This window comes from Etheostoma cragini, chromosome 16 (assembly GCF_013103735.1).
Source record: "Etheostoma cragini isolate CJK2018 chromosome 16, CSU_Ecrag_1.0, whole genome shotgun sequence".
Taxonomy (NCBI): Eukaryota; Metazoa; Chordata; class Actinopteri; order Perciformes; family Percidae; genus Etheostoma; species Etheostoma cragini.
Genome location: NC_048422.1, coordinates 900,418 through 915,991, shown reverse-complemented (window position 1 = coordinate 915,991; position 15,574 = coordinate 900,418). Strand labels below are relative to the sequence as shown.

At 41.8% G+C, this 15,574-nt stretch overlaps 1 protein-coding gene across 4 annotated transcripts in view; it reads left to right on the top strand.

Annotated features, from left to right (window-relative positions):
- Nucleotides 1-3,946: 3,946 nt before the first annotated feature.
- tpm2 (tropomyosin 2 (beta)) overlaps nt 3,947-15,574 on the top strand; it is a 27,930-nt gene continuing 16,302 nt past the window's right edge. For 2 of the 4 annotated variants that reach the window (XM_034896438.1, XM_034896437.1), the window contains exons 1-2: nt 3,947-4,234; nt 12,489-12,614. In XM_034896438.1, coding sequence (XP_034752329.1) covers nt 4,121-4,234; nt 12,489-12,614 — 240 coding nt within the window. In that variant the 5' untranslated portion in view covers nt 3,947-4,120. The remainder of the gene's footprint in view (nt 4,235-12,488; nt 12,615-15,574) is intronic. The other 2 variants (XM_034896436.1, XM_034896435.1) reach the window with 2 other exon arrangements.

Here is a 15,574-nt window from a genome sequence, read left to right as displayed (position 1 = left end):
GAGAAACATTATTTTTCTAAAGATTGAGCTATGAAATGTATTAAAAAAAGTTGCTATTTTAAGTGAAAGTTTTTCTGTGTGTAAAGACTATGAAGCCATATATTTAACTTCAAGACGTTTGACATCATATTGACTGTATGTGGGTGCTCAGTGTTTAGGAACATGTTATCTGTGCCAATATTAATGCCTGACGCAGTGCTTTATATAATCTAGACAATTTCTGTCACCGTACAAAGCCATGATGCTAGTCTGAGGGGATTGGCTAGATATTACATCCATAACGTTCAGTGTTTTAATGTGTACCGGGGGTCCAGGGTGAGCTCGCTCTTTCATCCCAGTGTATCAGTGATCAAGTGCCTTCGTAGAATTTTGTAAAAGTATTATAAACTGATACCAACCATGTACCCTCTAGATGCACTTCATTCATAACGCATTACAATAATTTATCAGAACATTATTTAAATCCACCCCTAGTGTCTTTATTTCCATGGCACAGCTAGAACAGCGTAATCTAAAAGTGACTGTAATCATACAAAGCTTCTTTTTTTTCTCTTTGGCTCATATTTTGACTTAAATTACAGCAGCAGCCTCTGATGGGCACTGTAAAAGAGATTTATATTCAATAAAGGAAGTTTTCAAGGGAAACTGTTGACATTCATTTCTTAAAATTCCTTCTTCTCTCCCATCTTGGTTTCGGAACTTTGAGCTAGCGAGCTGCACGCTGAAAATGTCAAGTTCTAAAGGTTTGGATGGTGCAACAAGGCAGACGTGCTCGGTTCTCTCAGTGAAGGATTGGAAAGATTAACACAGAATGGTAAGGGATAATGAGGGTTAACCATGTGTCAGCTGATTTTAAATAGCTCACCTTACTGGGTTGTGTTAACTTCATTTAATATTGGTTGCAGCTTTTTGTGTTACAAATTAGTTTTCCACCAAAACAAGTTCCTTCCAGAGACTATTTAGCAGATTCACCATGGCGCCGCTGATTCCTGCGTTTAGCCACGACGATTGTGATTGGTTTAAAGAAATGCAAACAACCCACAGGTTGTTTTTTTTTTTGCTCCTATACCAGAATGCACTGTTGGTGAAGCCAGACCTTACTCCACAGCGCTGTGGAGTAAGGTCTGGCATGTGGTCAGTGTGCAGGAATCTTAATTTGGAAAGGAACTAGGAACTAAAGCTGTCAGATGAATGTAGAGGACTAAAAAGTAGAATATTTCTCTCTGAAATGTAACGGAGTAGAAGTAGAAAATGGCATGAAAAGTACAAGTTCCTCAGAATTTGTTCTTAAGTACAGTACTGGGATGAATGTACTTAGTTACATTCCAGCACTTTTAATGGAGCGCTGTTTAAAGCAATCTTTCAACAATATGAATAAGAAAAAGGAAAGTTACACTAGAATATGAATGTAAAATAAAAACAAACTTTGAGTCTGTCAAAAGGGCCCCATGTAGGCTGAGTCCTGCAGTGGCCCGGGTTCGAATCCAAGCTGCGGCCTTTTCCCCCCCCCCCATCTCTCTCCCCCTTTCCTGTCTGTCAACTGTCACACTGAAATTGAGGGAAAAAGCCCCAAAAATAATCTTTAAAAGTGCTAAACGATGACAGAAGCTCACCAATAGTGGAGGGTCTATGAGCGGAGGCTCCCAAAGTGGGGTCCTGGGTGGGGGTGGGGGTGTTATTTTCACCATAACAGAATAGATGGCTATTTTTGGTCATGGGTTTCATACATTTCCAATAATAAAACCTATAAAAGCAAAAGTCCTCTCAGCTGGGGACGCTGCTGGGACCAAATCTTATCAAATTGGGGGGGCATGTGGTCTAGTTTGGGTCAGTTTAGCGTGTGAAAAAGTTGGGGAACCATGTCTTTGATTGTGACTGAGAACTTTTGAAAGACCAAAGGTAACCATTGTATAATGACAATATTAAACTTGAGGAGTCCTACTCATCAGTGATGCTCCTCTCGGACCTTGAAATGAATCCCTCTCATGGTATATGGCTTTGTGGGCGAAGGCCTCTGCCAGGGGACACGGACACCTTAACTGAAGGTAAAAGGAAAAAAGGCTAATGTGGCAGGCTGAATGCATTTTGGAGGTCACCCAGGAAGAGTGTGCCTCCAACATATCTACAAGACTACCAAACCAAGTTCTACGGCAGGTCCCCCAAGACCTTTGACACAGTGTGCAGAACCAGTTTTCTTCAGCAACTTCAGGGGCAGTTTTATTAAGACACGAGATATCATAATTAAGAGCTATGGTTAAAGAATTATTAGGAAGAATTCAGCAGAACGAACAACAGAGCTACTCAGAGTTAGACTCGCAGGAGGAGCCACTGATTGGTCCAGAGCCCTGCTTTATATCCTGGATAAGTTTCCCAATCAGCCCAAACTATATTACCTCATGTCCCTAAGCCCTCTTTTGTTGTAGAATGTAAGCATACCGGACCTGCATCACCGTGTTATTCAAGACATGGTCCAGGGCTTCAACTCCAATAACACTCAGGTCGGTTACCTTTAACCTCATCAGCTCATGGGCACATGCCTGCAGTTCAACCTCCTTTATCTCCACAAATACGTCAGAGTCCTACTCAAATCACACCAGTCCAGATGCCACCAACCTCTTCTGCCCATGACCCGTCCCATCAAATGAAATCCCAGTACCATCACGGGTGGTTAGCACAGCTCCAGTAGGCAACGGCCCTCACAGTCCTCTCTCTAGAATTGATGTTACGTCGACCAGTCCACGATATGTAGATGCGCACCAGTTTCAGCATGTAACTCAGCAACCTGTACAGCAGTCTCAACCACAATCCCTTACGTCCCAGCCACCTCCAGTATCACATGCCCCACAGACTACTCCCTATTCCCCCTGGCTCAATCTTTTCAGCACTTGTGGCTCTTGTAATTTTAATTTAATAGTTATATTTTTAATTTATTTATTAATCCCCAGTGGGGAAATTACAATTTACACTCTACGTACACACTTTGATAGTAATCACACACAGGCCTGAAACACACACACACATGCTCAGGACCTATACATGCACTAATGGAGAGAGGTCAGAGTGAGTGGGCTGCCAGCTGAACCAGGTAAGGTACCCGTCAATAGTAGATGGACCCTCAGTCCCCTATTTCATTAGAAATGACCCTCATGAGGTTCTCATGTTAAAGATGGCTTTTACAAACCTTCTACATGATGAACCGGAATCGTACAAATTCCATATCCTATTGGACCATCGACACCTTCCCTCTGCTGCCATATTGACCTTATATATGCGCATTAGCCACAATGAAGCGTCTTGTTAGAATCTTTGATGTAACTTGTCGCAAAGTGACACAAGCGCTACTGAAATCTGCTCTCGGCGTACATCAGGGAGGGACAACCATGTACGGTTGGCTACCAGGACCTGTAACGGTTTTGAGGACACCTGTGCTTTTCCTACTATGACATGTCAACATGTCTGCCGTGTGAAAAAGGTCTATTCAGCGTGACGTGGGGTGCATTCCTCCCAATGTTGATGTGAGTGTTCCTCCAGCAACCCTCTGCAGCCTAAACCCACTAGTCCCCTTCACAAGGAATGGAAAGACCTGCCTTTTTGTTGTCTTTATAGTTCATTACATTAAATATTAAATGACTTTACTTTACTTTAAGTTTAGTACATATCATATCCTACTTTAATATTGTTCCTTAAGAATATTGTGAAACTTTTTCTGGTTAGCTAGTCTTTTAGTAGGCTACTTTTACATTATTGCTTTCAAGTAGGCTAGCCTACTTTAGACAATACTGCTAATGTTCCAGGTGTAGCGCACACACACACACACACACACACACACACACACACACACACACACACACACACACACACACACACACACACAGACTGAACTCTCGCTGCCTAAATATGGGCATCGTCCTCGTGCGGATCCTCACTGGGGGACGTGTTGGGCTCGCGCCGCTGCTAGTTCATCCTCGAGCTCTCCCCGCGCCACTCAGCACGAGCGCTCCTGTCCACCTGCGTCCCTGTCACAGACCTCTGTCTCTGTCTCTGTCTCTGTCTCCGTCCCCGTCCGGACTAACCGAGCACTTTTGTCCCTCTGCTGAGAACCAACACGACCTGAGGAACCATGGAGGCCATCAAGAAGAAGATGCAGATGCTGAAGCTGGATAAGGAGAACGCGATAGACCGGGCAGAGCAGGCGGAGGGGGACAAGAAAGGAGCGGAGGACAAATGCAAACAGGTCGAGACACACACACACACACACAGTAAAGGTCGACTGTAGTGTCATGGCACAGGCGTCTTCTCAAAACTTCTAGATGTTTCTTTTTTTTTCTTTGGTGCTAAATCTCGTGAAATCAAATGCCTTAAGGAGATGTGTATTAATGGGCAGCGGTGGAGGAGGTATTCAGAGCCTTGTGTGAAGTAAAAGTAGACATGGTATTTAGGATATGTAGTGGAGGAAAAGTGAAACGTTTCCAGAAATAAAAATAACGAAGTAAGTAGTACAGACTTCTACTGTAGTAGCCTGCATACAGAAGTATTTGTACTTTGTAACATTGTAACAGTGAAAATTAGCAAAGGTAGTTAATGGCATGACACACACCAAGTCACATCCAGAGGAGGAAGAAGTATCCTGTAGTATCCACACTGTAAAAATACTGCAGTAAAGGCCTGCATTGAAGTTGTTACTTCAGTAACAGTATGTAACTATCATCAGGAAATGTAGTTAAAGTCATAGAGTCAAACACACCTGTGTGTTTCATGGTCTCATCATCTCAGCTGGACCTGGAGCCCTTATATGGTTGCTAGGTTACTCTATAATAAACACCAGATTATATAAACTGCATGGGGTTAGTGTGCAGGAATCTTAGTGTGGAAAGGAACTAGGAACTAGGAACTAAAGGAACTAGGAACTAAAGGAACTAAAGGAACTAGGAACTAAAGGAACTAGGAACTAAAGCTGTCTGATGAATGTAGTGGAGTAACTAAAGTAACTAGGAACTAAAGTAACTAGTAACTAAAGCTGTCAGATGAAGGTAGTTGAGTAAAAAGTAGAATATTTCTCTCTGAAATGTAGCGCAGTAGAAGTAGAAAGTGGCATGAAAAAACTCAAGTAAAGTACAAGTACCTCAACATTTCTAATTAAGTATTATTTCCCCCATAATCCCACCCATAAGTAACATAGTTCCAGCAGAGTGGATGGCTATTTTGGTCATGAGTTTCTTACATTTCTGATAATGAAACACACACACACACACACACACACACACATATAATAAAGGCAAAAATCTTCTCAGCCGTGGACCCTGCTGGGACCAAATCTTATCGAATTGGGGGGAGGGGGTGGGGGGGGGCACTTTTGAAAGACAAAAGGTGACATTCTTATGATTTTGAGTTCCTAAACAACAGAACATTCAGATATATATATATTTGTATATACTATTTGGCTAAAGTTAGCTAATGTAACAAACTTCAGATACATACAGTTTTGTTTTGTCTTCTTTTATTTAGCATTTACCGTTAGCTTGCCGTTAGTTGCCGTTGTTAATCAAAGAAACTCAAGAAACTACATGGTCTAGCCATTGGGGGTTTCGCAGTATGTTAGGCGTTTCCATGGTAACAGCAAGTTGGACCGATCAGAGACGTCGCTGTTATGATTCGATTAGGGGAAATTTCCATTAGATCGTGAATAAAACTTTTTGGGTTGTTGTTGTTTTAAACCAGGCTGATCTGTAGCTTCACAGTTACAGTTATCTGTAGTTACACGACCTCGGAGCTTGTGGTCAGCCTACCTCGGATGGTTTAGACATTATGGGGGATAACCAAAATCCTTATGGAGAAATGAAGAGATTGTTACTTCTGGAACCACACTGTAAAGATCTATAGGCCTACTGGAAGTCTTGTTTTAAAGGGGATTAACAAAACCTTTACCTCTTCCCTAAAAGGCGCGGGTAGCCAGTCGATGCTACAGTGGGACCAGCTGTGCTGTTCCTAGCTCCACATTGTAGCTCAGGCTCATATTAGCATTTTACAGATACCGTATCAGGAGAAGTCCCTCCCCTTCCGTTAGACCACTGGGAGAACTCCTTATGGCAAAAATCGCTCCGGTAATGACTAGGGAGAGACAAATCCTTTGTTGTTCTGTTTGAATTGGGCCATGAATGATGTTTGTCAATTTAAAAGATAACCTTGCAAGTGAAAAAAGCCCATTTTTCATATATCTGTTGAAGGCATCAGTCTGTGAAACTACGTTTTTACAAAGACTACTCACCCCAAAGTCCCATGGGTGACGTCTCTCTGAACTCACACGGGCCAGCTGTATCTTTAAAATGTTGATACCGGTACTGATACCTATACCAGGTCCTAAACAATACTTTTTTCGAGACCAATTTTATAAAAACTAAACTAGCAACGTGCCAGCACAAATCTTTGGATTTATGTTTCAGCTCCTGCTACATGAGCCGTCTCTGTGCAACGTAGAGTTTTTCCTGCGTGTCTCTACGATGTTTAACATTAGACAGCCAATCACAGACATTATTAGATCTTGGTAGAAGCATGCTGTATGCTGATTGGCTCACTGACGCTCATGAGATTTAACCCTTCGGAATTGATATTAGGTATTGAAAGACAAGGCATTTTTTGATACTCAATACTTTAGAGGCAACTCTGTCGGTGCCTCAACAGTTTGACTTTGGTATCCCGCCCTGGAAGCTACGGTGTGTTTTCATATCAGGATGTAAAGACCAAAGTATAATTTAAAAGACCCCAACTTTCCAATAATTCCCCCAAGAGCAAGCATTTAGGGCAACAGCGGCATGAAGAACTGCCTTTTAGGGTAAAAGCTGGGACAGACCCGGGCTCTTGGTGGGCGCCATCTGCAGGTGCCTGTTGGGGGGGTGATTAACAGTGGCAATTATAGTCACCATAAAGATAATGGAACTATGACAGCTGCAACCATGATTAGGGTGCCCTAATCTTAGGAAATCTGTGAGGCAACAACAACATTAGAACTCTGGGGAACAGTAGTTAAAGGTGAAAACATCCACTGTATGGGTGTTGGAATGTTGCCTTTTCTAAATAATTGAGAAATCACACGTTGGGGCCCGGTCAAAGCATCTATATTGAAAATATGAACAATGTGTAGCCTTGCAGCACGCTGTATCGTCTATCAGGAGTAAAAAGACGAGTCAAAATGCCATGATGGAGGGTGAACATGGCAGCACTTAGATCAAGAAGAATGGATCCTCAGTCAGATATTAGATCCTCAGTGGCTCTCCCTGGACCAAGTGGTTCCTCCTCAGCTGTTTGAAAGTGATATGAAAGGATACATTTTTCTTTTTAAACAGCACAATATTTAAAGTGTTGCACCAATGTTATTGAATTTTACATATCTCATACTTCATATAATATGAAGTTTGTGGCGAGAGCAAAATCCCGGGGTCATTCAAACAACAATGGGGACAGCACTAGGTCCCGCGTGAACGCGCAAAAACCAGGGGAAGGGGCAAGGGGCAAGGGGTAGGGGTAAGACAAAGGAATGGGATTCAGCCACTGTCTCCCTAATTAATATACTTATACAGTCTATTTATACACACGGTGTATACATATGTACCTCGGTCTCTGTTATCTCTCTCGCTCAAAAAATCACGTCGTCATGTGAGCGGACAAACAATCGGAAAGCCAAGTCGTTTACATAAAGCAATATTTCAGTTAGGGCTGCACCATATGAGTAAAACATGCAGTATGCAGTAACGGTGTTGAAGTGTACTCAGTTCTACACTTCTGCCGCTTCCATTATTCTGCTCATTTACAACAAACTGTTTGTTGGATTTAAAACAAAAGGAAGGAAATCTTTGAACATTGAGTTGAATAGAAAAGACCCCACTTAAAAAGATTGACTGTTACATTTTAAAGTGGTTTTCTGCCGATATTCTCTTCCAACTAACAAAATATGTGAGTGTATTTTGCGAGACATGGCAGCATTTAGCAATGTGTATATTGCGATGACAGTAAAACGATGTAATGTGCAGCCCTGTGAAACTTTAAGACCATGGTGTTGCTTAACTTCGTCGCCTGCTGCTGTTAAGAATTATTTAGATAAATACTTTTGAGATGGGTCACGGGGTCAAGAAGTTGCTTTCAAATCCTTGAAAATGCTGGACGTCTGAACTCCGTCACACAGCGCATTTCATTTGACTTCTTGAATCCTCTGATGGCACAGCGCTGGTGCAGACTTTGGACATTTGGAACATTTTGTTCCGATATGACAAATTCTTTTTATATAAGTGACTATTGACCAGACTATATATTGTGATTATTATTTCAATTGTTAGTACCCTGTACACGTTCGTAGCAACATAAATAACGAGGGGGCAGCATACAGTGAGAAAACATGTATGATGATAAAGAGGCGTGGTTTACTTCATGGGCTGTGTATTTGTGTTATTACACTATTTGGCTCACATGACAGTGATATATAACAAAAGATGAAGCCTGGAATTCATTAATCATTCAACTTTGTTTGAAGAAGTTAAATAAAAGTCTTAATTTGACTGAAAGACACAACTATAATGTTAATCACAATTATTTTTCAGACAATGCATTGTGCAGTAACTTTTGGAATGGTTGCGGCTCTATGGGCATCACCATCCAGTTCAGTCTTAACAGATGAGCAGAAGTCTGTCCTGCGGGGTTCCACGGTGTCTTTTACAAGATCAGATAGCAACAGTTGCAACTGTCAGTGCACATAGCTTTTGTTCCCCGGGCGACCCCATGCTTGGAGCTATTACAATGCCCGCTCAATCACTTCTCTCTGCGGAGGAGCATTAAATACTGGCATGTCTATTTCTGTGTCTCTCTAAAGATTCCCCACCCCCCACCACCACCACCTTCTTTGAATTGTTGCTCTTCTCAGAAAGACAGTCAAGGCTGTTGGTTAGTGAGTTGGGACTGTAGGATCAGGACCGTCCCGGGGCTATTTGTGACTGAGGGCCTTACATGGCTACGGGTGGGAGAGGACTGTCAGAAGTGATATAAAAAGGACATTTGTCCTGGGGACATTGTGGTCGAGCCACATCACTGTCATTTACAATTGGCTTTTTATAGTTCCTGGAGCTGTGGTTGCAGGCCGGTAGACTCTGCCAAAGGTCCACAGTCAACAATGGCCAATGATTAGAATCCCGTCCGAATAAAAATGATCTAAACCAAACCGAAGCCCCAATTTTGTTAAAAGCACCACTTCTATGTGTTCACTGGTAACAATCTAACGTCTAATGCATCAACAATCCACGCAACTCACTTGGTACACTCATAAAAAAATCTGTAAAGGCGTAGGACGTCAAAATGAAGTATTCAAACCTGCAAAAAGGTCCATTTAAAAAAAAATCTAAAAAATGTTCCAATAAACAGGCTACGGGCCTGGATTAAAGTTGGTAACTTGCTGAAAGAACCTAACAAATGAGTCATTGGATAGCAAAAGAATAAAGTTGAAAATGGTAGCTCATCTTGCCGTGAACAAGAAAACTCAGCAATCTGCTCGTTATATTGATATTTTCTGTTATGAGTGCATCAAGATAAAAAAATATCTTGGAGCCGTAGATACAGTGAGGGGGGGGGGAGTTTTTGAACCCCTGCTGATTTTGTCCATTTGCCCATTGACAAAGAAATGATCAGTCTATAATTTTAATGGTAGATTTATTAATTTGCATTTTATTGAGGGAAAAAAGTATTTGACCCCCTCTCAATCCGAAAGATTTCTGGCTCCCAGGTGTCTTTTATACAGGTAACGAGCTGAGATGAGGAGCACACTCTTAAAGGGAGTGCTCCTAATCTCAGTTTGTTACCTGTATAAAAGACGCCTCTCCCCAGAAGCAATCAATCAATCATATTCCAAACTCTCCACCATGGCCAAGACCAAAGAGCTCTCCAAGGATGTCAGGGACAAGATTGTAGACCTACACAAGTCTACCTAAGTCTGGAATGGGCTACAAGACCATCGCCAAGCATCTTGGTGAAAAAGTGACAACAGTTGGTGCGATTATTTGCAAATGGAATAAACACAAAAGAAGTGTCAATCTCCCTCGGCCTGGGGCTCCATGCAAGATCTCAACTCGTGGAGTTGCAATGATCATGAGAACAGTGAGGAATCAGCCCAGAACTACACAGGAGGATCTTGTCAATGACCGCAAGGCATCTTGGACCAGAGTCACCAAGAAAACAATTGGTAACACACTACGCCGTGATGGAAGCCTGCAAGGTCCCCCTGCTCAAGAAAGCACATACACATGCCCGTCTGAGTGATTCAGAGGACACCTGGTGAAAGTGTTGTGGTCAGATGAGACCAAAAGGGAGCTCTTTGGCATCAACTCAACTCCCTGTGTTTGGAGGAGGAGGAATGCTGCCCATGACCCCATGAACACCACCCCCACCGTCAAACACGCAGGTGGAAACATTATGCTTTGGGGGTGGTTTTCTGCTAAGGGGACAGGACAGCTTCACTGCATCAAAGGGACAATGGACGTGGCCATGTACAGTCAAATCTTAGGTGAGAACCTCCTTCCCTCAGCCGGGGCATAGAAAGTGGGTCGTCTATGGGTATTCCAACATGACAATGACCCAAAACACAAGGCCAAGGCAACAAAGGAGTGGCTCAAGAAGAAGCACATTAAGGTCCTGGAGTGGCCCAGCCAGTCTCCAGTCCTTAATCCCACAGGAAGTCTGTGGAGGGATCTGAAGGTTCCAGTTGCCAAACGTCAGCCTTGAAACCTTAATGACTTAGAGAAGATCTGCAGGAGGAGTGGGACAAAATCCCTCCTGAGATGTGTCAAACCTGGTGGAAACTACAAAAAACGTCTGACCTCTGGGATTGCTAGGAGGGTTCAAATACATATTTTACTCATTAAACTGCAAATCAATTTATAACATTTTTGACATGCGATTTTCTGGATTTTTCTATCTCTCGCTGTTCAAATAAATCTACCTTTTTAGAGACTGATCATTTCTTTGTCAGTGGGCAAACATACAAAATCAGCAGGGGATCAAATACTTTTATCCCTCACTGTGTGATCAGCAGAGTCAATGACAAGCGGCCTATTAGATCATCATCATTAAAGCATTACAAATCATTAAATTCAATAGTAATCCGCCTGTTAGACTTTGGGATTGGCGATCACCGAAGGCTTGCATCATGCGGATACAGATAACAGTGTTGTTGTCACAACTTTGAATTCCTCATGGGGGGGCAGGAGCTACGCACTATTGCTTTAAGGCCTTGTCCACACAAATCTTTTTGAAAACACATTCGTTTCCTCTGCATGTAGGCCTCTCATCTGTCTCTAAAAGGGAGATTTGTCTAAAGTCTTCTAAGGTGTCGGTTTTTCAAAACTCCTGTTTGGCAACAAATGACATCATCATAACCAGTGTTGTAATGTAACAAAGTATAAATACTTATTTCCGGAAACTTTTACTTTTACTCCATTACATTTCCTGTAAGCATCTTAATTACTTGCTACTACAAAATAAAATCGGAAGATATTTGTTCCACTTGAAAAAAGAAGTTTGGCGAATCATTGCTCCTGGATTGCGAGACAATGCACGCCCCAGTTGGTGACCTAATGCCTGTTTGTTGCCAAGTGGCCAAAAACTAAAGAACAAGAGAAGGAAGCATGATGACTGATAGCGTCATGAAAGCACCTGGTGCAGGCTCTGCTGCCATGGTAACAGAGAATGACATAGAGATAGGCATGGGGAACTCCATAAGATCATCTCTCAGTGCAAATGCAACCAGCTGTTAGGCTAACTGAAATAACACCATGCCAGGCCCTATGTATGGTGAAGGGTATGTGATGAAAGGGGGGGGGGTTAGTTTAATTCCAAAGGCCGATGGAACTTTATCAGGAGGCAGAGTATCCTGATCCATGAAGTAACTGTCCTTTAATAATAATAACCGGCCTGCCTCTAAGGGAATTTAACATAGGAGTGTGTATACTTATGTGCCCTGTATTATATGGAAGAATATTTACTTTAGTTACTCCATTACATTCATCTAACCGCTTTAGTTAACTTCCCACACTAAGATTCCTGCACACTAATCACATGCAGTTTATATAATCTGATGTTTATTATAGAGTAACCTAGCAACAATATAAGGGCTCCAGGTCCAGCTGAGATGATGAGACCATGAAACACACAGGTGGTTGTTTTTCCTAATGATACTTAAGGAATTTTTCTTAAGTAACATTTTTAATGCACTTTCACTGTAAGAGTATTTTAACAGTGTAGTATTACTACTTTTATGGAAGTAAAGGATCTAAATACTTCTTCCACCGCTGACCACGTCCAAAGTGAGCAAACAGCAGGTGTGATGTGACACATTAAAGGGCGACATACCGTCAACGCATCCAAGCTTGCGCAGGTTGCGTTTTTTCAGACATATTTTTGATTTATTTAAAAAATGTATTTATTTACAAATAACTTTGTGTGTGTCCGTCCTGTAGCTGGAGGAAGAGCTGCTGGGTCTACAGAAGAAGCTGAAAGGAGTGGAGGATGAGCTGGACAAATACTCAGAGTCGCTGAAGGATGCCCAGGAGAAACTGGAGCAGGCGGAGAAAAAGGCAACAGATGTGAGTGAAGGCAGCTGATGCCATGGGTCACATTACTGCAGAGGGGTGACTATATTAAGACCACATTAACCTATTGTACTTGGTCCTGTCACATTGGAATCCCTTCCACAGTAACACAGGTGCCAGTTAGATGACTAAATGGCACCTGTCTTATTCGTTGGGGGCGATACGGTAGAGAATTGGGGCCATATGTGTACATTTTATTTCAGTTCTGAGTTTAAAGTCAAAATTCTGAAAATAAGTCACAATTTTGACTTTAATTTCAGAATTATTTTTAAAACTTAAACTAAAAACTAAAAAAACTAAAAAAATTGGACCGCATCTGATTTTTATCTTAACTAGTCATGTTGGGGCCCAAACCTAACCATCGTCGTCATATGACGTAAGACTCAACGGAGACTGAAGGTGACGTAAAGACAGGAAGCAGCCATTGGACCAAACCACTGTGAAGAAAATTGAGGGGGGACGCAAAATGTTAAAAGGGCAACAATCTTTGACATTGATCCCGTGCAGTCGGCAGCAGTGAAACAAGCTGCAATGTAACGTTTATGGGTAATTGTTCACACTCAATTTACGTCCACTAAAGTTCTGTTTTTGTCGCTAACAGGCTCAAATTATTATTCTAAGTTTCTGACAACATGATGGAAAGGATCCCTACAGAGATGAAAGCATAAGATCCTTTTTGTTTAACATGAAAGAGCCCTGAAATCACCATCACCAAACCCACCAGACTCCATGTAAATAAATCGTAATTTTATCATCGTGAAACCCACTTCTTTCAAAGTGAACACAAAGAAAATAAAAACACCAAAAGCTGGTTCGTCTTTCCACTGTTCCAACAATCACCACTCTGGTCTGGTTGAAATAAACTCTTAATTCACCCATTTAAAAACTGGGCTGTTTTATGTTAAACTAAAAGGATCTTACTCTTTAACAAAGTTTCATATCTATAGGGATCCTTTCCATAATGTTGTCAGTTTGAATAAAAATCTGCGGAGAACCCAAAATTACCATTTAAAATACATTTCTTTTCCCTGTTTACGTTAGTATTATATTGCTAGTTACCCAATTATTTTAAGTAAGTTATATGTCACTTAAATTGTCTGCAGTACACATATTTTTATGGAGGGACAATCCTCAGATGGGTCATAATCTCCGTGACCCCATGTGCTGTCAATGTTTTTAATGGATCACTCAAACTGCTTGCTTCAGGCGTCGCAGCACTAGGCTGGTTAACTTGAATTACTGCACCGTTGTAAATTTAAACTATCATTGACATCACTAGTGCTATTAACCAACAGTGTCAAGTCTTAGCTCCTTCTGTGTTTAAATACACATGGAGCAGTTTGTTACTGTCAGTCAACCTCTACACTCCCTGCATGTCATGTCCCATAATCCTAAGCGTATGAATGTTGACCTTCAGGGAGCACAATTTCAAGGCGTATTTGCTAAATCTCCCCGGCGTCTCCATCAGTTCCAGTTGAAAAGCTGTGCTGAGTGGCCGTCTCACCGCTGACAGCAGCAGTCCAGACGGTATTAAATCTGTCGTGCGGAGGATCAGATTCTACCAACATATCATAAAGCGTGTCAGCACCTTGAGGCAAATGCCAACTATTCTAACCAATCTGGGGAGCTTGGTGCAGAGGATTTGGTTTCTTGAGAGCTAACTTGGCACAAGCCTGTGCAGATGCTGCTCCGCAGGCCGCCGTACTCACCAGGGTTATTATAGAAAACTTAAACTACAATGGAAAGAGTCAGTGAACACTCAAACTATATTAAAAACTAAAACTTGAATCTTAAACTAAAATGAAACTATGTTGCCAGGTTAAACAAAAGTCAAATCCTTGAGCGCTTGGTCTGAGAGTCCGGTTGGTTTGGGCCGTTGTGAGAGCGCCTCCCCTCTGGTGCGGAACCAACAACCGAACTCTGGTCCTCTTGATAACAGGGGTCTGAGTTCACTCGGGATCACACTCAAAGAAAGGAAGTGAACCAATAACAGAGCATATACAGGCCTGGTATTCAACCGTGCACACAATGTACAGCCTTGTATATGATGATTAAAGGGGTGATAACTTTCAGATCAATTACTGTCCTGAGCACACATTGCTGTCCCCCCGTCATGACATCATCATCTCTCTCTCTCTCTCTCTCCTCCCGTCTGTCAGCTGCTCATTGTTTGTCTTCTTCTAAAATATAAGAACCATTAAAGCAGAACCAGAAAACCCTGAGATGTGATAAATGTGGTGTTGCTCTATTATTTTCTAAGAGGAGAAGTGTCTGTGAGTTTCGGATATTCTGTCTAAAAAAACATCAACCGTCTCGATCGTGTGACGTGTGTCCACTGAACTGTAAGTGTGAATGCGACCTTCATTTTTCTTTTCTTTTTTTTCTTTTTTTTTTTACAGAAATTGAACTCTGAATTGAGTCCCGCAATTGCTTGACATCAGACACTTAAGTAGTGCCAAGATGAAACATTAAACATCATGGCTTTGCCTATATACAGTTCTCCAACTGTGTATTGGGTTGGTGCATAGAGCTACATCCTTCTCAGGTTACCTGGCCCCAAAAAAATCTAAATACACTACTGTAAAATTCAAACTAAATGAAAACTAAACCTTTCTGAAAAGCTGAAACTAAACTAAAGGTAGTAAACACGTGTTGAAAACAAACCAAAGTTCAAATAAAATTGAAAAATCAAAACTAAAATAAAGTTGGAAGCTAATTAAAAATTGTAAACTGTAATAACCTTGACACTGACGTTCATGTGGAAACCCTTTGACACGGTGTGCTAACGTAAGTATTGTTTAGTACTGAAATGCTACGATAGTGTTTATCTGATAGTGTACCATACACCAATATAAATCTGTTAAAGACATTTCGGGCCAGCCTAATGTTTCCGGTTTAGGGCCTTCGCAGGGGGAATGAGAGGGGGAAACGCCAGAGCAGGGGGAATGAGAGGG